The following is a 25000-nucleotide window of genomic DNA, read 5'->3' on the forward strand; positions in this document are numbered from 1 at the left end:
GGTACACATTTAATTTGACTCCAGAGAATTAGTTCTCAATTATCCAGCAGAAAAACTCAGGTGCATCCAGTTTAGACGTGACAAAATGTGATGCACAGACGGTCTTAGGCTCCCATTTAAGAGGAGGAAAAATGGTGGTACACATTAAAAACTTCTACAAGTAGGACACAAATTATACAACTTGCTTGATAGATATTAAAAGATTGCCCTGATCCACGTCAAGATAAATCCCATGGAAAGTCTTGCCAGTCTCTTCATAACATGGTAGCATCAGAAATCAGATCCTTGTCTTCACTTGACTTCCCTAAGCACAGCATTACGTGCCATTGAAGTGGGTAAATGGAAGATTGCAAAATGACTTGAGTTTTCAACATAGGTTACCATAGTAAGAAACAAACATAGCCCTTTAATTTAAACCATGCCATTCTTAACACTATTTTTGAAATATGCACTGAAGAACACACTGACTAATGATCAATTTCACCATTTATAACTGTTAGAATAGGTCAGTAGCTTTCACTAGCATTAGTGCTAAGTTAGGCAGGTGAGAAGCAAGGCATGGAAATTGTTCAGTCTATGTAGAGCTGTAACTAATCTTGATATAATTTGATGTTTAAAGTGGAATAAATTTAGACTCATGAAATTTGGACAGCTGAAAGCATATAATGCCATAAAATTTGCAAATAGCATGTATTAGGGTTCAAATCTAACAGCATTTCACATACACCATCTCAAGTTGCCAGATGTGTCAGTTGAGGGGTCTGAAGATCTCTACAGCTCTAGAATGCAAAAATGAAATTTGAGTTTTACATAGAGGTGTACATGTGACTAATAAAATTTTATACACTTGTTACTAGATACTGTATTTGGAGGAGTCAGTCAATGCACATATTAAATGTAGCGAGATTGGTGATCATGACATGGAAACAGCCTGATACAGGGCACTCAAATTTTAGTTAATATTTAAATTCTGAACAATTTTCATTTCTTTGGAGGAGCGGAATTAAAAACTAAAGAGCTACAACAGTTAAGAAAACTTCTAATGTCTGCAAAAAAGCTGTGGGAACCAGTGAAACGTCTGGCAGAAAAAGCATGATACCTGTACATTGTGTTCTGTACTGCTGGTGCTTAAATGGAGCACTGATTTACAGTCCATGAACAACATTCTAATTGTGGGAAATTGAAATGTTGCTAGTCAACATAAATTTGAACTCAAACAAGTTTGATTGATTTGTTCATTAGTCCACAACACTGATTGATTGAAAGATTTACACTGCTTGCTACCTAAAATGAGAAAAATAACCCATTCCTAATCAGTTGCCCTAAAGTTGCCCTAAAGTCTAACAAAATGATGAGTGTTTTTGTTTAAATAAGAGAAAGATGTCTAACAAATTCTACCATTGGCTGTCCACAGATTAATTGACCAATTTATTCTTTTAACAGAATTTCATCTAAATTCAGAAATCATAAAGTAAATGAGGGAAATGTAAAATGACTTCAGTTACAAAATTGAAGAGTGGAATTTACATTAAGTGGGGAAAATGCCTAATCTCTGGACAGACATTTTGATTTCCTCTCACTGTCACAATGTGGTTGTACTGTCCATATTTGCAAACTGCCTGGTGTCAATTGTGCCAAAAGAGGAATGGATCATGGTGGTTTTGAAAACTTACTTGAATTCATTTTCTTCTGATGGTGCCAGATGGCACCCAGTTTCTGTATTGGAAAAGGTACTCTCAGGAAAGGAAGCATTCCAATTGAGTTAAATGTTCTGCTATAAACAATCATTACCAACTCTTTCTAAACAAAAAAAAACTAGGATACACTTGCACCACCTTTACACCCAAAGCATGCAACATAAACAAATATACAGATCCGAACCTGCTCCCCAAAATCAAAATGACCAAGCTTCTGAAAATTCATTTGTTACACTAACTTCTGGAGGCAATCATTGTGCCAATGCTAGTTCGATCAGGATCTAGTAGGATTTAAAATTGGACTAACCCAAAATGTTGTAAAGAGTCATTTTCAGCTCATGCCAAAACGACTACTACTAATTCAACTGCAATTTTAAGGACAGTCACAAAATTTAACCTGCATGAAATAATTGACTAACATCAATTACTATTTTGGTTCCACTGATTCAGTGCAGTTATACATCCAGGAACACAGATTGGTGTTTCCAAAAGTCAATTTGCAGAAATTAATTAAAGTTTCTCCACTTCCCAAACAGATGTCGGATCTGTATACAAGACGTAAAAAGTGCAGAATATGCAAATCAAATTATAATAACCCACTCACGTATGCTAACACCGTAGACTGCTGCAAATGTTGAAGGGGGAAAAGTGTTATCAATGGCATGCAAAAATTGTAAGAATTCTTCAAGCATTTACTTTGTTAAAAGGGACTTAACAGCCTGAAAGGCAGTATGAAGTGTTAAGCTACAATAGGTTCAAAATTACAATTTCCATAGTATAAATTTTAAACAAGCAGGACATCCAAATCATTGTACAGATAGCTCATGACATTTAATGTTGTTAATTCCAGGTTAATTTCATGGAAATTAAACAGCTTTGTTATAAATAATGATCAGTGCCTGACATTTATGAACACATTGAACAGAGACAAAAGACACTTACCTGTTCCTTTCTAGATTTGTGTGATGAAGCAACATGAGCCAAGTACTGAATCACTTTCTTGGTGTTTTCTGTCTTACCAGCACCTGACTCTCCACTGTAAGTAAATATATTTGTGTGTTAACACTTCCATAGTGCTTCATTGAGTGAACATACATCATGATTAAAATTTGGAATGAATTAATAAGGCTAGGTTAACCACAATGCAGACTATTCCCTTAATGAAAATCTGACATATTTGGTAATGCCACCAATTAAATTGAGAAACACTAAATAATCCAAAAGAAGCAAACATTTCATTGAAAGCAAAAGAACTGCAGATACTGTAAATCAGGAACAAAAACAGAAGTTGCTGGAAAAGCTCAGTGGGTCTGGCAGCATCTGTGAAGAAAAAAAAAATCAGTTAACGTTTCGGGTCCAGGTTCTGGGTAAGGGTCACTGGACCAGAAACATTTCATACAACCTGAACAGGAACAATTAAGAAACATTTTCTCTACCAGTCTGACATGTCTGCAAATAAATACACTTGAAAATAAACTGAACTAGAATGACACATGGAAAATAACTACTTGGTTAAGTTAACAGATCATTTTTAGATTTATTAGTAAACCACATTTAATATTAGGCTAAGTGAAGAGGGTTGTGTGGCACAATGGCGGAGTCCTTTCCTGCACCAGATGCATGTCATAACTTGTCCAAACAGGTCAATTAAAAATAAATTTAGATGAAATGATCATAACAGAATAAGTTAAACGTTGAGCTCAAAAAAGAGAGAAATGCAAGAAGTTAACTACGGTTCTAGATTTGACTTCTTCTAGATCAACTTCAATGAGATGATATAAAACAGTGCTCACATTATACTTTAATATTTAGGAGGAGGAGTCTGTTTCACCATTCAACAAGATCATCATTGATCTGATAATCCTCAACTCCACCATCCTGCCTTTTCCACATACCCTGGAATTCCTGACTGATTAGAAATTGATCTATCGCAGTCTGGAATATACTCAATAGCCCAACTCCACAGCCCTCTGTGGTAAATAATTCCCCAGGTTGACCACATAGGAAGAATCTTCCTTATCTCAGCAAAATGGACAACTCCTCACTTACATTAATGTTCTTTGTTCACAGACTCTCCTACAAGGGGAAACAACCGCTCAGCATCTACCTTGTCTTACCTTCCAAGAATCTTAGATGGTTCACTAAGACTCTTCTCGTTCTTCTGAACTCCAATGTGTACGAGTACAAGTCCAACCTACTCAACTTTTCCTCGTAAGAAAATCCCTCCACACTCAGGATCAACCTAGTCAACCATCTCTGGACTGCTTCCAATGTCAATATACATTTCCTTAGATAAGGGGACCTAACTCGTTCAGTATTCCAGCTGTGGTCTGACTAGTGCCTTATTCAGTTTTATCAAGACCTTTTTATTTGCTCCATTCCCTCCAAAATAAAGGCCAACATTCCATTTGCTTTCACTATTACCCACTAAACATAGCTGATATCTGAGCGCTTTACGTATTTGAACCCTCAGATCAGTCTTTGTAGCAACTTTCTGCAGTCTTTCCCTTTTTAAATAATATTCAGCTCTTCTATTCTTCCTGCCAAAGTGTATAACCTCACATTTTCCACATTATCTTCCAACTACCAAGCTTTTCTCCCCCACTCAACCTGTCTATATCCTTCTGTAGCATCCTGCGTCATTCTCCTTACATGTCTTCCCACCTGTTTGGTCACACTCAAACTTGGCTATAATGCATTAACTTCTGCTTAAATAGGTGTCCCCTCTCAACCTATACTCTCACATAAAGGGAAACAACCTCTCAGCATCTGCTCTGTCAAGGCTCCTAACATTTGTGATTCAATCAGGTTACCTCTCACTCTTTCAAACTCCATTGAGTACAAAGTCCAATCTACTCAACATCCTCTTATAAGAAAATCGCTCCAAGCCTGTATCAACCTACCAAATCTCAACTGGTCTGCCGTCAAGCCAAGATTTTCTTTCTCCAGATAAGGGAACCAAAAATCCCAAATACTGAAGCAGTCGAATCCACAAGAAGCAAGACCTGAACAAAATCCTGGTGTGGGCTGTCAAGGGGCAAGTAACAATTGTGCCAAACTGGCAGGCATCTCCAAGAGACAGAATCTGACCATCGTACTTTGACAATGTGATGATATGTGCCTTTAACAGGGTTTTGTTCTGTCCTGTTTCTCTTGAAGGGTGTTGCTGTTGCTGAGGTATCTGCTCCATGGAAAACAGAGTAAATAGTTTTAAGTTTTTTAAAATTAGACAAAAGCAGCATTAATGGGGAGTCAGGCTCACAGACCCAGGATTTTAGTTTTGCTTTCAGGGGAAGTTAGGATTTTTGGAGTTGAAGCAACTAGGTATAGTTCTGTCTCTGCTACTTCAGAGTTCTCTCTGTTGCTAGATTCAGTCTATTGGTGTTCCTATTTCCTAGACTAGAGGAGACAGCAAGTGACGGAAATCTGTTTTGCTGAATTTGCCAATGCCAAGGGTGTGTTTATGTGATGCGGCTTTGATAGAACAGTTGTTGAGTAGCATTAAATAATATATTACTTAAAATAAAGTATTTCAATATGTTAAAATTGTACCAATGTTTTTTGCTTGCGTTTGTGGTGTAAGAATAAAGTGTTTTATGTAAAGCCTGGTTGTGTGACCAATCAAATCACATCTGGAACACTGCGCCTTACATGTGCCTCCAAATAATTTAAAAGCTATGCCAGCTCCTTGCATATTTTGAGAAAGTTTGGTCTGGTCCGCAACATTCAATGGAATTACCACTGCTGAACCCCTCACTAGTAAATTGTACAAAGATGTTGATATAGTCTAAAAACTGAACTGGCCAGCCATATAAATACCAAGGATACAAAAGTAGATTTCAGGCTAGAATTTCTGTGTCAAGTAACTCACCTTCTGTCACTCTGTCCCCTGTCCACCCTCTACAAAGTTCAAATTAGCAGTGATGGAATACTCTCAACTTGCCTTGATGATTGCAACTCCTACAATACTAAAGCAACTTGACAACTCCCAGAACAAAGTAGCCCATTTGATTGGCATCCCATCCACTACCCTTAAAATTTGCTTGCCAATGCAGCATAGCAACGATGCGTACATCTAGAAAATGCACTGCAGAAAAGCACCAAAGCTCCTCGCACAGCAACATCCAAATTCATAACCTCTATCACCTGGAAAGACGAGATCGACAAATGTATGGATACATCAACAGTTGAAAGTTCCTATTATCACTGGACTGTTAACCCAGAGAACCAGGTAACTAAGACAGACGACGGGATTCGAATTCAGTAAAAATCTGGAATTAAGAGTCTAACGGTTACCATGAATCCATTGTCAATAGTCAAAAAAGCCCATCTGGTTCACTAACGTCCTTTAGGGAAGGAAACCGCCAGCCTTACCTGGTCTAGCCTACATGTGACTCCAGATCCAGAATAACGTGGGTGGCTTTTAATTACTTTCTGGGAAATTAGGGATGGGCAATAAATACTGACCTAGCCAGTGATGCCCTCATCTTTTGAATGAATAATTTAAAAAAAAAAACAACCAGCCTGACTTGTAATTTTCTTGCCATTCATTCACCGTCACCGGGTCAAAATCCCAGAACTCCTTAACAGCATTATGGGTTCCCTACACACCAAGAACTTCAGTAGTTGAAGGCCACAGCTTACAATCATCTTTTCCAGGGCATTTAGTAGTGAGAAAGAAATGCTGGACCAGACAGAGACATCCACATCACATGAATTAAAAACAGACTTGTGCATTTTCAGTAATGGTCACGCAATTAACAAGGCTGATACTGCTGTCTTATTCTGGACATATCTAGACACGTACGGAATAGCTGGCCCTTGGTGGAAGTCATGTCCTATGCTATCAAGAGAGGCCAGAAATTCCATTCGTGGCATTCTGGTCCAGATACTCTTCAAATTTCCTGTCAGAGCAACACTTTGAAAGTCACCATTGTTTGGAAAAACATGTACAAAAGCAACTTGAGAATATAGCATTTTTTGTGGGAAATTGTTAGGAGTGATACTAAGAATATTTAACATGTAAATTCTATTTTCAGTCAAAAGGATTTGTAGCAGAACTTCACGTCTTCAGAACCTGAAGGCAATAAAAGTGTCTCAAAAAAAATGCATTTAAATAAAAAGCAAAAGATTTCTTACGTGCACAGGATTGACTGATCCTCACGATCTGAAATGAAACAAAATGAAACATGGGATTATTTTTTCCATTTTTGTCTGTAGTGGACCGCTCCATCCTCAAAATATCAATTTGCCTTGAACACTCACAGTAGAATGTTCAGTATGACCTAATTTAAGCAAGGCGTGAAACAGCACTCATCTCAGGTCTGCAGGCAAACAACAGTTGAAGCCCATTAATCATTAGAAAATTGGATTTGTTTCTCACCTTGAGCCACAAACTGCCATGTGTTCTCAAGTTCACTTCCAAAATACAGATAGATGCATTTACAAATTTACTGCTGACAATGGCAAATTTTTTTCATAAATCTAAAAATCTGCAGATCATGATGAAATTTGGTTGGATGTGTTAAAAGTAGCCAGTGACATTTTAGATTCCAAAGGCAAAGGCAGTACACTTATGAAAGCCAAATACAAGTTCCATTACCAAGCGTACATTTTGGTGAGGATAGAAAATAAAGTGATGATACCAGGATGCTGCACTGCTTTTGTCACAGATACCGAAAAAGTTGAGGGAGAGCACACCAGGTAGCATGTGACAGAAGAATAAACAAACCACCCCCCCCCCCCCCAAGTTTTCCTCTTTCTACTTCAGCCAGCTCCTGTCCAACTATACAAACATGATGAGAAAGACAGATTCCAAATTTAGCTTACAAACTGCATGCATCCATTCAGATTGAAGGAAGTTAATGTTGAACGTTCACAAAACTTTAAAACAGAACTACAGTTGAAAGCTTGCATGCACATTATGTAACAAAAAGCTTCAAGTTGACTCCAAATAAAGCTGTGCTTTAGAAGAAAACAACTGCCCTACTTACACCCTGCCAGAGACAAACATGCACAATTCAGACTTGACCATCAGTAGACTACATTTTTATTGACTGCCTTTCTGTAAATGTGGATGCAACTGTAACTGTTGTGATTAGCCAGAAGTACTCGTAGCTGATAAATCAAGCATCCTGAGCAAAGTTTGCGCTTTTCTTCAATAATGAAGTGAGAACATAAAATCATTGAAACATATTTCAACACCTCAAAATAAAAATTTGATATCTTAACTACACTGTTTAAGATACTTCGGAACAGGCTTTTTCCCCCCCGAAGTCAATTGCAATTCAAATTCTGAGCAACTTACTTATTTCACTTTGCCTAATATTTTAATATTAACCTAAAAATGCTGGCAGCCTGCAAACCACTTGCACGTGTTGCATGATAAAGAGAGGAACAACAGCGCAAAAGCCACATCACTGAGATGAATCCATGCTTTTGGAACATTCTGCCCTGGGAAGGTGAGAAAATTGGGCACAGGAAAGGCAGCATGGAAGTGATCCAGTCCATTTCCAAACATCCTGTGAAATTTAATGGGTAGTCTATCAAACAAAGAACAGAATAAAAACCTGTTAATAAGAAATGTCCAGTCACACAAGGAAGCCCAAGAGGATAACACATTAAGAGAATAGGTGCAAAACCAATGGCAGCCTCAGGAGACCCACTATTTTGGTCTACCTACTGTACCGCTGACAGGTGTTTTGCTCATTCACATTCATTTCTCTGATTATTAGTCCTGAACTTGATCACAAGTCAAAGTCTTCCAAATTGTCACAGGTTTAAAACAAATTAATATATTTTTCCTCACCACCCACCTTTGACTGAAAAACATAAGATGAAAGACATATGGAGTTTATTCTCAGAGGTGAATTGAAAGTTGGGAGAAGACTGTTTCTATAAACAATTAAATACAAGTTTTGTGCTGCAGTGGTAATACCCCTACCACTAGGCCTTTGACAAGGTGCCACATCGGAGACTACTAAATGAGACAAGAGAACATTGTGTTATGGCAAGCTACTGGCATGGATTGAGGATTGGCTGACTGGTAGAAAGCACAGGGTGTGGATAAGGGACTTTTTCAGGATGGCTGCCAATGACTAGTGGAGTTCTGCAGGGCCAAGTGATGGGACCACAAGTATTAATGTTGAACATTAATGATGTGAACGAAGGAACTGAGGGCATTGTTACCAAGTTTGCAGATGACAAAGACAGATGTAGGGACAGCTGCAGGGTGGGCAAAGAAGTGGTAGATGGAATGCAATGTGGGAAAGTGCAAAGTTATGCACTTGATAGTAAGAACAGAAGTATAGACTATTTTCTAATTGGGGAATGGCTTTGGAAATCTGAAGTACAAAGGGACTTAGGAGTCCTGGTTCAGGATTCTCTAAAGGTTAACATGCAGGTCCAGCTGGCAGTTAGGAATGCAAATGCAATGTTAGTATTCATTTCAATAGGGCTCGAATACAACAGCAGGGATGTGCTGCTGAGGCTGTATAAGGATCTGATCAGACCCGTATTTGGAATATTAAGAGCAGTTTTGGGCCCTGTATTCAAGGTAGGACGCTCTGGCCTTGGGCAGGGCCCAGAGAAGTGTGCAAGAATGATCCCAGGTATGAAGGCCTTGTTCTAGAGGAGCAGTTGAAAACTCTGGGTCTGTACTCGGTAGAATTTAAAAGGATAAGGGAGGATCTCATTGAAGATGAGAGGAACAGAATACTTACAGGCTTGTTTAGAGCAGACATGGAGATGATGTTTCCACTAAGAGGAGAGACAAAGACCCCAACGGCAGTGACAGCACGAAGGGGCAACTTTTTAAAAACTGAGATGAGGAGGAAATTCTTTAGCAAGAGGATGGTGAATGCGAGAACCTCAGTGCCACAAAAGCCTGTGGAGGCCAAGTCATGTATTTAAGACAGAGATAGATAGGTTCTTGATTAGTAAGGGATCAAAGTTTATGTGGAGAAGACACGAGAATGGAGTTGAGAAACATGTCAGCCATGATCGAATGGCAGAGCAGACTTGTTAGGTCAAATGACCTAACTCTACTCCTATGTTTTATGGACTTAGATTAGAAATCCAGGTTGGGAGGTAGCAGCCTAATGGTATTAATCATGGGACTCGGAACCAGCTAATGTCCTAGGGATGCAGGTCAGAATCCCACCATGGCAGATGGCGGAATCTGAATGCAATACAAATCTGGAATTTGATGACCATGAATCCATTGCTGATTGTTGGAAAAACCTATTTGGTTCACTGATGTCCTTTGGTGAAGGTAAATGCCATCCTTACCTAGTTTGGCCTGTATGGGACTTCAGACCCACAGCAATGTGACTGACACTTCAATTGCCCTCTGGGCAATAAATGCTAGCCTTACCAGCAAAACTCTCATTTCTGATGAAGGGTCTAGGCCTGAAACGTCAGCCTTCCTGCTCCTATGATGCCGCTTGGCCTGCTGTGTTCATCCAGCTCTACACCTTGTTATCTCATCCCACTGCTCTGGACACGTCATTGTAGATTTGATCAGTTTGATAAAGTAAGTCGAGCCAATGCAAGAGGTCTGACTGTCACTTAGTAAAGGGGAAAATAAGCAAAAGTTCCCACTTCCAATTGCTATGCAACAATCTTTCCTGGAACAACAACAATAAACGTTAGACAGGACTGCATTTGACTGCACCAGGTAAACCAGGTCACAGTTGCAAGTGAATTATGCTGTGATATTTTACCAACTGGTCCAACAAGCTGCATAGAGCCATGCCTCAACTAGACAAAATATGCAGTGGGTTTAATGGTTAAAAGGATACAAAATTTAAAACAAAAAAGGTGCAAATTTAGAAAAAGGAATAGGAAACCAAAAACTCAAAATTCCTGTAGGCTAGTAAGAATAGAACTTCCATTAAGCTGGATCACAATGGGACAAAAAAGACAAATGACTAGCTGAAACATTAAACACTGAAGCAATCTTATCAAGTTACCCACTAATGGCAGTGTGAAAAATATCTTAAATAGATGCACGGCCATTGACAAATAGGAGTAAATCTATATATTTCCTAATCCTCCCAGAAGGGGTTAAGTATTTAATTTGGTTTTACAATAGGCTGACCAAAAAAAAACGCAAAATCCACTTTTACTTCCTTAAAAGGAAGGAGTAAGATGACAATTCTGTCATCTGTTTCCCACAGGAGTGGCATCACTTGAAATATCAAAAGCAACTCACAGAAGCAACTGACTCATTTAGAATAAAACTTAAGTGCTAATAACACCCATCACAACCAAGCAGGTTACATTAATCAAAATTCAGAAGTTTACATTTCATGCATTTTGTTATGCACACTCACACTCTGAACCCCACACCAGAGAGGACAAAGAATAATAGGAGGCCATTGAGACTCATGTATATTCCACCATTCAATTAGATCTTTTTCTATGTCTCAACTATACTTACTGGTCTTTCCTTATTTCCCTCAATACCCCAATTACCAACAGAAAAAATCTTGAAACAAAACTTGCAATTATAAAAAACATGAACTAATGATTTATTAAAAATCTCAAGTATTGGTACAATTGAGCAAGGGTTGTTCAAATTTAAATAATCAATCCTGAATCAGATTACATACAACTATGAAAAATGAAAAATGGAGTCTCAACATGCAGGAAGATGCGCAAGATTTCATCAGAATTTAAGATTACAGCATGGATTCAAAATTGTGGCCTCCGATTTATTGACAGATGTTGACTGGCAAATTGTGCATTCTAGTAGATTGCTTTATTTCAAATTTCCAGTGTTCGCTATTTTCTCAACTTCGTTTGTTTTTAAAAGAATGTTTACTCCATAAACATTTGTGCCTCATTTCCTTACGCACATCTGTTGAGGAGAGGTTCTCTTTCAACATTCAAGTTCCAATCCTGAGGCGCATATAATAAAGCGACAGACAACCTTTCCTGGCCTGCACGTCTGCCAATGACTACTCATAGCAATCAAATGTCTTCGAGGGTATGACGGCGTAATTTAACTGCCTGGTTCAAGCATCGTAGCAGTTCAGCCTAATAATCAAGTTAGAAATCATGGTCCAGTCCATACCCAAACTCCCAGTCAGATCCTACATAGTTATAATCAATAATTTACTCCTCAAAATAAAGAGTGAACTTAGCTACCTGGGTAATGTTTTTTTGAAAAATGGTACATCAAATATGCTGTCACCTGCTGGATTAGCAGAGCCAGTTCCACCTTTGAAAAACAGATTTCCTTACAGGAACTAAGGGCTAAGTCTACCAACTGACTCTCCTATATTAACACACTCACAGCCCCATAAAATGAAGAGAAGTTATAAGCCTGATTCAGCCATTGCATGAAACAATTTTACCGTTTCTAATTGAGAATCACTGGCATTGAGTGACAGGACAAGATGCTGAATTTTGATTCCTCAAAAGCTGCAAAAAGATCTAGTTGTGTTGGTTAGATACACCCTTTAGACATCTGATTAGAGAGCTCCCAAAGTTGATTTTAAAAGGTGGTGATCTGCAGTATACTTATTATCACTTAGGTGGCATGTGAAATGCCTTAAAAAGGTACACTAAATACCACATTAAATTATGCAACATTAACGTAAAGAATCAGTACGACACTAACACAGGTCGGTTTCACAATTTTTATGCTGCAAGATTTGTCTGTCACATGCCTGCATGCAAAATTCTCTGAACCATATACGAGCATCACAATAGTACAGCACAGGAGACCCATCAAAGCTGCATCAGCTTTTTCAAAGAGCAATCTAGTTAGCCTCACTTCCCCACTCCTTCCCATATCTCCATAACTCATTCCTCCTATGATTATTTATTCTATTTCCTTTTGAAGGCAACTATAGAATTTGTAATTACCACCTCAGGCAATGCATTCCAATTCCTAGCCACTTTGTATAGTCACCTCCAATTCATTTGCCCATTACCGTTTCAACTATAAACTGTCTAAGATGCAGTGAGCCTTTTACAGCAATTTCAACCCAGTTGTTTGGAATATAAACATGCAGAACCTTCATTAATCTTAATTAATCAAAATTTGCATTTTAAAAAGTTCATACACAGGGTGAGGGCGTCGCTGGCTAGTCATTTATTGCCCATCCCTAATTGCCCAGAGGGAAGTTAAGAGTCAACCACATTGCTGTGGGTCTGGAGTCACATGCAAGCGAGACCCGGTAAGGACAGCAGTTTCCTTCCTTAAAGCACATTAGTGAGCCAGATGGGTTTTTCCTAACAATCAACAATAGATTCATGGTTATCACTAGATCCTTAATTCCAGATATTTATTGAATTCAAATTTCATCATCTGCCATGGCAGGACATATCTGGCGATCTAGATTAACAGTCCAGCAATAATACCACTAGGCCATTGCCTCCCCTTGTGAAATGACATTTCACTGACAAGTAAATTCAAATTTGGAGTTTAGCATTAAAGTAGTATTAGTTTAGTCCGACAGGAATTTACATGAGGTAGAGATTACAGCTTCCCCACAAGGCACTAAATTTAATTACGAAGAATAGCCATGTTCCTTTCTACTCTTAAATTCTCTTATTTTTAACAATTGATATATGAGATACAATGGCAAAACCCTGAAGTACATTCTTGCATAGATGTGCAGCAGTACATTTGGTTCACCAGGTTGATTCCAGGGATGAAAGGGCTAGTGGAGCAGTTGAAAAACTTGGCTTTGTACTTACTGGATTTAAGAATGAGGGAGAATCTGATTGGAGGTACATAAAGTGCTAAAGGGGATTGATAAGGTGGATGTTGAGCAGATGCTCCCTCCTTGTCAAACAGTCAGTCAGTCTCGAACAAGAGGTCAAAAATATAGAGTGAAAGGAGGTAGGTCCAAAACAGATGGAGAAACTACTACTTAGAACTCACTGCCTGAGTGTGCAGTGGAGGCAGCATCAATCAACAGATTCAAGAAAGAAATAGGTATGTTCCTGATGAAAAGCAGGATAAATAGCTATGAGAAGCAGGTAGGAAACTGGAGTTGAGACTAGGGCAAGATCAGCCATGATCATGTTAAATGGCACAGCAGGCATGAAAGGCTGAATTGCCTACTCCTGCTCCTAAACCCAATGTTCCTATCATGTTGCTGCAGTTTTGATCCAAATAGCAGAGAGTTGTGAACACAACCCAGTCCATCACGAAAACCAGGCTTCCTTCTATTGACTCGGTCTACACTGTCCACTGCCTCAGGAAAGCAACCAACATAATCATGGACCTCTCTCTCACCCTGGTTATACCCTCTTCCAACAGGTAGAAGATACAAACATTGAGAATAGACACAAACAGATTCAAGAACAGCTTCTTCCCCACTGTTGTCAGACTTACGAACAGACCTCTCATATTAGAGTTGATGTTTCTCTGCAGCTTCTGTAGCTGTAACACTACATTCTGCATCAAAAACAACTAATGCTGGAAATCACAGCAGGTCAGACAGCATCCATGGAGAAAGCGCAAGGTAACATTTCGAGTCTAGATGACTTTAGAGCTTAAGTGTGGAGGGGGCTGCATTTATGCTGTAGTTTTTTTTGGGGGGGGGTGAAGGAGTGCTGGGGGAGAAAAAAAAGTCGATATCCTGACTTCTCAAAGCACATTTGCTAAACTCAATTTAGGAGTGCCACATTATACCCTCCATTTGTCCAGATAAATGCTACTCAACATTATCCAGGACAAGTCAGCCACTGATTAGCTCCCATTTAACAGCTTGAGAACACTACCATCTTCAAGTCCTCCTCTAAACTACACATCATCCAGACATGGAACCAAGTCATGTTCCTACAGTCGCCGTGTCAAAATCCTGGTACTCCCCAATAGTACAGAGGGCATACCTACACTACAGACTGCCACAGTTCAAGGCAGCAGCTCACTAGCACCTTCCCAAGTGCAATTAGGAATGGGAAGTAAATGCTGATCTAGCCAGTGACACATCCTTCCTATAAACGATTAAAGTTAAATTTAAAAGGAATTGCGGTTCCAATTAATTGCCAGATATAACAAAGACATTTAAAGGCAGCAAACAATCCCAAAGTATCATCGTTGATGCATTGCGGTAGAACAATAAAAGCAAAGAAGTGCACATCAAGATTAAAAAGTCCTGGTTTGGTTCTTAAATACTGACTGCTGCGACATGATCAGAACAATCAAACTGATATACAAATCATAATCTTGCAAGGCACCAACAGAAGAAACAACTAGCTGATAAAGTTCTTTGCCTGAGGAGGCTACAGAAAAGTGATTACCACAATCTCAGTTGTGAGGCAAATGTTACCAAGAACATACTTTGATCCAATAACAAAATGCAAAGTAAGGCTCAAAACATTCAAATTGGTAAAGTTATGCAACTCAACACAAATTGAATTTCCCCACTGTTTTGGACAATTATTGTGAAAATTTTGTTTCACTGAATGTAGTGTTCTGCAAGACCTGCCAAAAAAAGAAGTCAACAGTCCATTCCAAAAGTTTGCAAAAACTGTCTGGAACTGAAGCCCATAGCTACTAATTTCTTTCTTGTATGTACTCGGTGACCCACGTCTTCTATGGTAGCAAATTTCACAGGATAACCACCCTCCGAGTAAAAAACATCTCATCAGTTCAGAGACAGTTACTCCTGGTTCTCGACTCCCCACTTGGGGAACCATCCTTCCTGCATCTAGTCTGTCTAGAATTTTAGATGTTCCAATCAGATCCTTCTCATTCTTCTGAATTATCAGTGAGGCTCCTTCTTACCTTCATAATGCCATATCTAGGATCTCCAAGTGATTAATCCTGTCATCCACAAGCTGTCCCTAGGTAATATCATCAGAAGTCAGAGGCTCAGCTTCTACATTTAGGTCAGAGGCATCTAGAATTATATCCTCAACATATCATGAGGCCCCTAAATGTCTCCTCATGGTCAAATTGGTTTCCTGACATACAGCCCTAGACAAAGTGGAGTTGTGTACAGCTAAACACAGTGCTAAAATAGAAGCCATTGTTTTTACACCCCACTACAATCCCTGTACTCTCAACATCAGCTCCATTCTCCTTTTTGTTACTCTCTTGACTGAGCCTCATTGTTTACAACCTTGAGCTGAACATATCATCTTCTGCTTTCCCCAGAAATTCTAACCTAGGGAAAATTCTACAGCAGTTGCCTAACCAAATTCTATCCTTATTGATCTACACTAGATCCCAGTTCCTGAATGTCTCACATCGTGGGAAAACAAAACTTAAGGAGCTCTCCCAAAGATTAAGTTTATTATACACTAAACTGCTAAAGATGAAATAAATGCTTTGTGGCTACTCAATTCAAAATCGGTTTAAATTTAACCGCAATGTATAAGCTGCCTGTGTTCCAAAAGTAAGTCTCTTCCAGTGGACAGATCCCACACAGTTATGCTTACAAGTAAAAGAATTCACCAGTACCATACAAGCAATTTACAAAGTAATGGTATTTGAAATATGTGGACTTTAATCATTTAATAAGCCAGTAGTTTCCGTCTGGTCCGTATCTTCGGAATTATCAGATCACACAGCACACAACTATGGCCTTTGAAAAGCCCAGAATGTCACACAAACAATTCTGATGCCATTTACAAAATCAGAATATTGCAACTGAATCTTAATACAGCCACCTCCACATGACTCAGTCACACAGTAAAAAAAAATTCTGACAATTTTATTGACTTTGGATACCAGTTCAGCTTCAGACTTTACAAACGATGAGGAAAAGGTGGTGGCATAGTGGTAACATCACCGGAATAATAATTCAGAACACCAGGCAAATGTTCTGCTGGATATAGGTTTGAATCCTGCCAAGGCAGATGGTGAAATTTAATTTCCAGTTTTAAAGATTCCCGAAATAAAACAACCATATAATCTGGATCACCAAGGTATTTTAGGAAAGCAAATCTAACATGCTTACTTGGTCTGCCCTACATATGACTCCAGTTGACTTTTAACTGCTCTTCGGGCAATAAGTGTGGCGCAGCTGGCAATGCCCACATTCCATAAGCAAGAAAAAAGCTAAATTGAATGAAACGTAGGAAAACTCCTGTGTTTATTAAAGTAGCATATACACTGTCTGAATGTTGTCCCAATAGATTTTAAATGACTATGCCATCTTTACCATGTCCAAAATCATGCTACAGAACTACAGTATTGATAAGAGATGTTTTCGCCAAGCTTTGTCTTGCTTGCATCAGATAATACCCTTTATGCTTGCATTTGTTGAGTACAACAATTATGTGAGCAGAGTGCTGATTGGATGAAAATAGTTTGCAACAGCCAACGTTATTCTGTAGTTGATTTCAGTGAAATGCCTTGACCAGAGTCAGCTTGTCTGGTTTAAATCTTAAAGCTTGGCAGTTAGCTGTCAGTCATTAACTACTGCATTCACTATGACAAGATCTCTGCCAATCAGCACCTTTCTCTCGAAGTACAAATGCTTTTTCCCCTTTATTTCCTGTATTTGTCACTGTCTTGCACTTACCAGGAAAATTAAAGACTTAAAGTTTTTTTTAAATCAGCAATGCTCATCCTAAAAATGTGTTTATAAACTAATTTGCAAACGCATACACTTGAACATTATCCATGTACATTGAAAGATAACCATGGAGTAATCAAATCTTTGCAGTGGGAGAGCAATGTTTACAGACTCGTACAAGCCTCCCCTCAAACTTACTCCCATATCACAAAGCACAAAATCTAGCATGAACCAGCAGGATCAGGCAATGTTTTGTAAATTTTTTTAAACAAAATACTTTCATCAATACATTCACATCCCATGAAAGAATAAATTAAGAAAAAAGTTTGATTGATACAGCTGAAAATCAGGTTATCACAAAAAATTAAATTAGTCTCAATCTACCACCAAGTTCAGGTCTTAAAAGCACTAAAAAGTTGAAAAAGAAACTGTTTTCTAGTTAGTTTGTAGTGATCAGCTACTTTGTAATTTTTAAAAGTCATCAAAAACCTTTCAATGCATGCCTAATAATGACCTTGCCCCAAAGGTTACAGCTTAATCGTGGAACTTCTTCAGGCACTCCCAACAGTGATTACCTAACATTTTCTGATTTTTTTGCTCAGATTATTCCATATTGAGCAAATTACTTTCAAAAAAGAAAGTGGAAAATCAATTAGAAACTCCGGTGTCAGGTTTAATTTCTGCAATAACAAATGTGAACACAGGTCTGGAGGTTTGCTTATAAACTGAATCTTGGCAAAGCAGGCCCAAGTACAATGCCTAAGCCTGACCAATCCCTGCTCACTCAGGTATCATCAGAAATATTTTTGTTACAGTTTACGTTAAAGAGAATTACAGATAGATTGCATAGCTGAAATGGAGTCCTTTTGCTGATGTTTAATTAACTAAGTGACATTAAGTAGATATGGCGAGCTCCAACTCATCTTCCAAGCATGGCTCTCAAGTTACAGTGAGCAGACTTAGCAATTATACAGTAATTTGTGTCTTGGGTTGTCTGTCAAAAAATGTCAAAATGCAAAGGCATCATACAAGTTAACGTGCCATTAGGTCTGTCCACCACCAGAGATAAGGATATGCCGTGCATCAAAATGTGGTAAAAACCCAAAAGAACTGCAGATGCAAATCAGGAACAAAAACAGAAACTGCTGGAAAACTCAGGTATGGTAGTATCTGCGAAGAAGAGAAAAAAAAATTAGTTAACGTTTCAGGTCCAGTTCTGAGGAAGGTCTTTGTCCAACAACACACTTTTTGACGACTTATCTTGTCCCTATACTGTTTCTATTACAGGTTGATGTGGATGATCTGAAACAGGCCCAATGCTTGTGTAGTCTAGCTTTATGTGCTATTGATGACGCCATGGCAATGACTGTTTCCACCCAGAAACTAAAAATCTTTTTGAAGGAGCTGAATCAGTTAAGCAGAGTTGCCTATGGCTGTACCATTTATGAAAGTGTTAGATTGGAGGAAACAGACAAATCTCTTTTCCCAAAATAACAATGTATGATTCGATAAGTTTAGAGTAGAACTAGTGAGCTAGCCTGAAGCTTTCATAACTTTGCAGACAGATTTTCATTATGAGCTAGGAAGTTATAAAAACTTCAGGCTAGATCACTAATTCTACTCTAAACTTTGTGAATTCTCATCAACTAAATACATGATACTTTTAACACTATTCAGTTAAGAGCTGTTCTGTAGGAACTTCTAATAGTAGTGTCAAAACAAAAACAAGTAATGTAGGCAGTAATCCATAATATTGAGAATTATCAGGTGCACAGTTACGTACTAACATTTTCCATTTCTGATGAGAAACAAAGAAAAAGACCCTTAAGCAACACTATCTGACATCAGAATGCCCGAAAACACTCAAACATCCAAGGATCTGTTTTCAAGTGCAATTACTATTTCAAATGTAGACACACAAGGCAGCTGCATTGTCATGCAACAGCAATAAAACACATGTACAGATAATAGACTTTGTGGTGTTGATTTAAAGAATTTACTTCAGCCAGGACACAGACATTTCTTTGAACAAGACTTTTTTTTAAAAACATCCACCTGACAGGGCATGAGGCACATCAGTGTAATGCAATTTAAGGATGGCATTCTCAATAGTACAACACTCCCCAAGTGCTATTTGGTTAAGAAAACAACAAACTAAATTCAAACCTGTGTCCAGAAAGATTTGACTGCAAGAAAATATTGCAGGTTTTTTTAATATTAAAATAGTTTAAGAAATAAATCCATTTCGGAAGACAATATTCTTCTAAATAATTTCCAACGCTGAATTCCTTATCCAGCTGAGTAATTCAATGTTTTTCACATCTCAAACTGTCAGACCTGTGAATATTTCCAACATTTTGTGTCTTTATCCATCGTTTAAAATCTTGTCTATCCGTCAATCAAATGAACCTCAAACTGAAAATTTCCAAAATTTCTTTATGTTCAGGTCTTGCTACCTTTCCTTCCTTCCTCTAAAGTCTATGTTTTAGTAAATTATTCTAAAACCTCATATTTCAACATTCTACAGCTAAAAAGATGGAGAGCTTTCTGTTAATTAAATGCATTCAAATTGACAAAGTAACAGAAGGGTTTTTAAAAAAGATGAATTATTGAAGCATTTTCCTTATAGCTAGTACCATTTACAGTTAACTTTTAAAATTTTAGATTAAAAAGACTCAACTGGAAATAGGTACAGAATCTGTGGTGGGACCCTAAAACAAAAGGGCACTGTCTCTACAACCTACAATAGGGCGAGGCAATGGCCTAGTGGCATTATTGCTGAACTGTTAATCCAGAGGCCTAGATAACGGTCTGGGGACATCCCATTTTATGAACAATTTAAATGACAAAAAATGCAAAAGATGGGCTATCAATTGAAAAGTACAGCCCAATCCCATACCTTTGGAGATTTTACCATAGGACAAATGTAGTCATTCAAAAATGCAGAACGTGGAAAAGATGGGATGCAAGAATGGAATCATGTGTGACACCAGAGGTACGATGCACAGGCAAGACCAAACGCCAACAAGCTCACAGACCGAAAACATGAACAATTTTTTCCCTCCATAGATGCTGCCTGATCTGCAGAAGTATTTCCAGGATTTCCTATTTTAAGGAAGACATTGGAGACCCATTGTGTGATGAATGTCAAATATGCAGAGGAGATCAAAGGATAAAGAAGGAGGACAGTGTACCTGTCACATTCAAGGTACGATTAAGGTTGGTATAGAATTAAAACAAAGAGGAAAGCCTAAAACTAATAAGGCATTCTCAAATATTTAATAATTATAGACATGAGGCTTTCAGTTACATGGCAGGGAAGACAATATTGTAGAGCCTTCCCCGAAACCCATCGCCACACACATCGATCACATCCTGAACAACCACCGACCTTCTTCACCTATATTTACATGTGATGGGTCTGTCGAGCTTCACCGTATAAGGAAAAACAGAACTGCCTGCCTGAGTCATCAGCCTTCTCATATAACAAGCCCAAATTCAATGACCTGCAGCAACTATTTTGGTGTTAAAAGCCAGCTTGTCAGAGCAAGTTGTTGCACTCCATGTATTGCAGAAAGATACTCCTAGAATTTTAAGAATTATCAAATTCTGCATGCTTAGGTGATCAACTATCATGCCTTTGCAAGACCACTCCCCAAAAATAAGTAAGATACTTATCCTCTGTAGGTTGTGTGAAACCTAAAAAAACGGCAGAATCCTAATACAGTCCTAAGAAATTGGCTCTTTTATAGAGTTATTGTTTCTTTAAATCGTTCATAGGATATGGACATAACTTGTTAAGCCAACATTTATTGTTCATCCCTAACTTTAAGATGGGGAAACTACTTGAACTACTGCCATGTTTACAGTGAAGATGCTCTCACACTGCAGGAAGATAAGTGAGTACTAGGTTTCTCACCCACACCAAAGAGAGAGACTTGGCGAGAAGATTGGATATCACATGGTTCTACGTGCCTACCATCCCTGTCCTTCGAGGCAGTAGTAGTTTCGGCTTTGGAAGATGCTATTTTATAAGTCTTACTTGGTTCTTGCAGTGAATCCATTTTGTTGATGGCATACACTATCATCTGCACAATGATCTGATTCACAAGCCAGATGAGGGAGATAAGTAGGTGGCAATCTACAGGACATTCCCTTATTCATATTTGATGGAGACAAAAACAGCCAAAGTAACGTCATTCGTTCTTTCTGTACAAGAACAAATTCTGGAGTTTTCCACTTTATAGGGGAACTTTCATAAAGTAGCTTGTACCAGAGACGCACAGTCAGTTTTGGAGCATGCCTTCAACACCACAGGTAGAAATTTGTCAGGATCCAAGGCCATTACAATGCCCAGTTGTTCCTGGTCTCAGAATATCTAAAATTAGCTGAAAACAGAGTCACCAAGGAGGACACAGGAGAAGACAGAGATAGATCATCCATTCTTCTCATTTCGCATGAGAGATTTGTTCAACACAATGAATACATCTAGTTTGAAGATAGGACTTGCTATCTACAAGGATCGTGTAGTGGTCACTCCACCAAATGCTATAACAGGAAGGCGCAGTTGCATGAAGAATGTTAAAAGATGACCCTTTAGCAGGAGGGTTTTGACGTTAAAACAGAAAGTAACTGCAATTTTTAACCATTCTGTATTGAACTAAAAAGCACAAAAAGTTAAAACATATGAAAGCATTCTGGCTAACAAATGCTTTGCAATCTAAAAAAGTCCATTTACACATCTGCAAGTTGAATTCTACTACCAAGAAAAGATGATAATTCATATTGCAGAGGGTGGAAAGCGATGCAAAGACAAGTTTTGAAAGTTACACTTGAAAACAGAAAGAAAATCTACAATTTTCTATTAGACTCCATTCCGAATGGACATTGATTCAGTCACTCCTAGATACTGACAGCATAAGCATGTAAGTTCCAACTACTGCAAAACCATTTCACATTGGAACGTTCGCCCTTCCTTTTAATTATCCATTGTGTTGTTTCAGGCTGCTCTGTAATCAAGAGAAACACACTACCACACCCTATAAAAACCTGAACAAGGGATGAGATCATTCTAACTATTGTCAGTATTTTAAGTCAAATGTCTTGTGCAAAATAAAGATCCTGCAGATGATAGAAATCTCTAACATATAATACCACAGACAGAGATCAGGTGCTGTTAAGAAAGCCATTTGGGTTTCAGGTGCAGAACAGTCCATAGCCAAAGTTTTAACTTGTCTATTAACTCCACAAACACTGCTCAAGTTAGTGGGTGACTTCCTAGTTTTTAATATATTGTACGTTTCTTTAATTCCTACTCATTTTAGGTTTAGTCAGTGCTCTATGAAGAATAGTAAATAAGAATAAATTGAACATAGAATAAGCAATCACTATGCAATAAGCAGCTTAAAATGGTGTTAACGTCATCAGAGATGCTTCTTTTAAAAAAAAAAGTACCACAGACAGAAACAATCAGATAAATACTTTGCTCAGGCTCATCTGCACATTCTCCTGCTAATAAGGAGAACAATTCTTGTTTCTTTTCACCTCATTCATTTGTAGTTTTAATATTTGAGAAGCGGAAGATTAGGTAGTGGCCAGCTCCAGATCACTATTTGGAAAATCCTCTGGAAATATGCATGCATAGACACTGGTGGACATCAAGATAGAGATATCATTCAAGATGATTAAGACAGAAATGCTTATTTTGAATAGCTTATAGACACTGTTGATGCTTATATATAAACTCAAAAAATCTTAAAAAGTTATGAGATGATTTGTTTTCTTGGAACTCTACTAGCAAGGATTCTTGCAGCTTCAAAAGAAACAATTTCACCAGAAAACGTTAAATCAACAAGTAGCATTAAATTAGCACAGAAACTAACCTGTTATAAACAGTCAAAAATAATTCTCACAAAATTTTGAAGTGATCATAGCAGTAATAAGTCAGTAATTCTTGGATACCAACATACTTTAAGGCAAAGTCCTCACCTTGTAACATGCTCCTATATGCAGTGTCTGTAATGGCATAGATGTGAGGTGGCAATTCATGCCGCTTTTTTCCCTTGTACATCTCAACAATCTCCTCAGTGTAGATAGGCAGATTCTTGTATGGATTGATCACCACACAGAAAAGACCTGAGTAAGTCTTTTAAAAAAAAAGATCAAGTTAAACACATTTTACTATTATTTTACCAATACTTGTATATTTTAAATTCAGAGTATTTATTTCTCAAGTTTCAAATCGGTCGTTTAATGCCAAATCAATGTCTCCTATAATAATTCTAGGTTTTCCAAGAAGGACTTGAAACACAAGTTCCCAGGTTCAATCTCTTGTCCATGTTCAGTTAAATAATTACAGTTTTGGTGATGACAAGAACAAATGGCTTCAGCAAACCTCGCTTAGTGAGGCAGTAAAATTATAATCTGTCACGGATTCTACTCATCATTGGCAAATGCCCTACAAAGACAAGTCTAGGCTCAATTACAACCCCAGCAATTAACTAGATCACCAAAATTCATCACTGATGCTAATAAATTGACAATAAATGTCTTAAGTAAGGCATTGGAGGAGAATTGATTCCAAATGGCACAACAGCCAATCAATGCTTCAATGCCTTCAGGCCCAGAAGGAAGAAAACAAGTTATGTCCAACAACAAAAACAAAATCTAAATTCAACTTATGCGCGCATTTAAAAATGTCTAACACATTAATAATTCCACATATATAAAAGTTTTAAGAACAATTCCATAATAATACAAATAGTTAGATTTCACATTAGTAGGAATTCTAAATCCAAACAGCCCAATAGTCAGCCACTGAATTGTAATTAACATATATTTCCTCCAAATTTGGACTGTTCACAAGATCTAGGGGACCGGGGATTTAAGACCCACCTGGTCCAGAGCTGTGTAACATCATATCTGATCAGGTTAATTAACAAGTATCTAAAGAGCCATACAGGTGAGGCATGTTGTGTCAGAATTGCAATCGTTAAAAATATCTAAAATATTAGTTATTTCTGTCTCCATAGATATTGCCCAACACGTAATTCGAGCAGCAGCATTTTGATTCCTTACCTTATGAACCTGTAGCCTGACTTAATATTCAAATGTTGAAAGAGAAGCCACGGCTGTTGTTTTCTGATGTCTACCTCTACCACACTGTAGTATAAATCTGACTAGACTTAAAGTATTTTGGAACGTCCTTAGTTCATGAAAGATACTGCATTGATCCAAGTGGTTTCTTTCAAAAAGGAATCAGCACACATGCCTTCAACCAATTCAGACGTCAGATCTCTCAAGTCACTATCCAGGTTACAATTTCACTGTATTACAATGTCAAGACATAACTCCTACTTAAATGCTTACAGAATTGTGGTAAGCAATGGGTGTTCTTGTGTAACAGTACTATATTGCAAAATTTACATCAGGCAGTTCTTGTTGCCCAAGTTATTTCAAAGCAACCAAATTTGATTTCAAAACAATTAGCCAGATGCCAAATCAATTGCATTGTGATATTTTCTCTGATGAAATTAAAAAACAACTTTAGTTCACCCAAAAGGACAGCGATTTTAAACAAAGTTCTCACTTTTGCTAATTGGTACGTGGGGACAGGATTGGAAATGGCTGTAACTACCCTACCTATTGAATACCCACTGTCAAATGAAGATTCCTACATAAAAAAACTAATTCAAAAGGAGATACTAGAGACTAGCCAGCATTTAAGAAACTGTAGGCCAAAAATATGCTTGAAAGCTGTTTATCCCTTAAGCCACTGAAGGGAGATAAGAAACTGATTTTTAGGTCCTACAA

General features: G+C 38.0%; 1 protein-coding gene across 1 annotated transcript; it reads right to left on the reverse strand.

Moving 5' to 3' along the window:
• Positions 1-8: 8 nt before the first annotated feature.
• On the reverse strand, positions 9-24284 carry LOC109921570 (myosin-9-like). The gene is made up of 6 exons (XM_048617553.1): positions 24266-24284; positions 23177-23333; positions 6837-6864; positions 2640-2733; positions 2302-2322; positions 9-779 (listed from the first exon to the last, which is right to left on the reverse strand). The coding sequence occupies exons 2-6, from the start codon at positions 23256-23258 to the stop codon at positions 732-734; spliced, it is 273 nt and encodes a 90-aa protein (XP_048473510.1). The 5' UTR covers positions 23259-23333; positions 24266-24284; the 3' UTR covers positions 9-731.
• Between the last annotated feature and the right edge of the window lie 716 nt (positions 24285-25000).

Source organism: Rhincodon typus, chromosome 37, assembly GCF_021869965.1.
Source record: "Rhincodon typus isolate 14 chromosome 37, sRhiTyp1.1, whole genome shotgun sequence".
NCBI lineage: Eukaryota > Metazoa > Chordata > Chondrichthyes > Orectolobiformes > Rhincodontidae > Rhincodon > Rhincodon typus.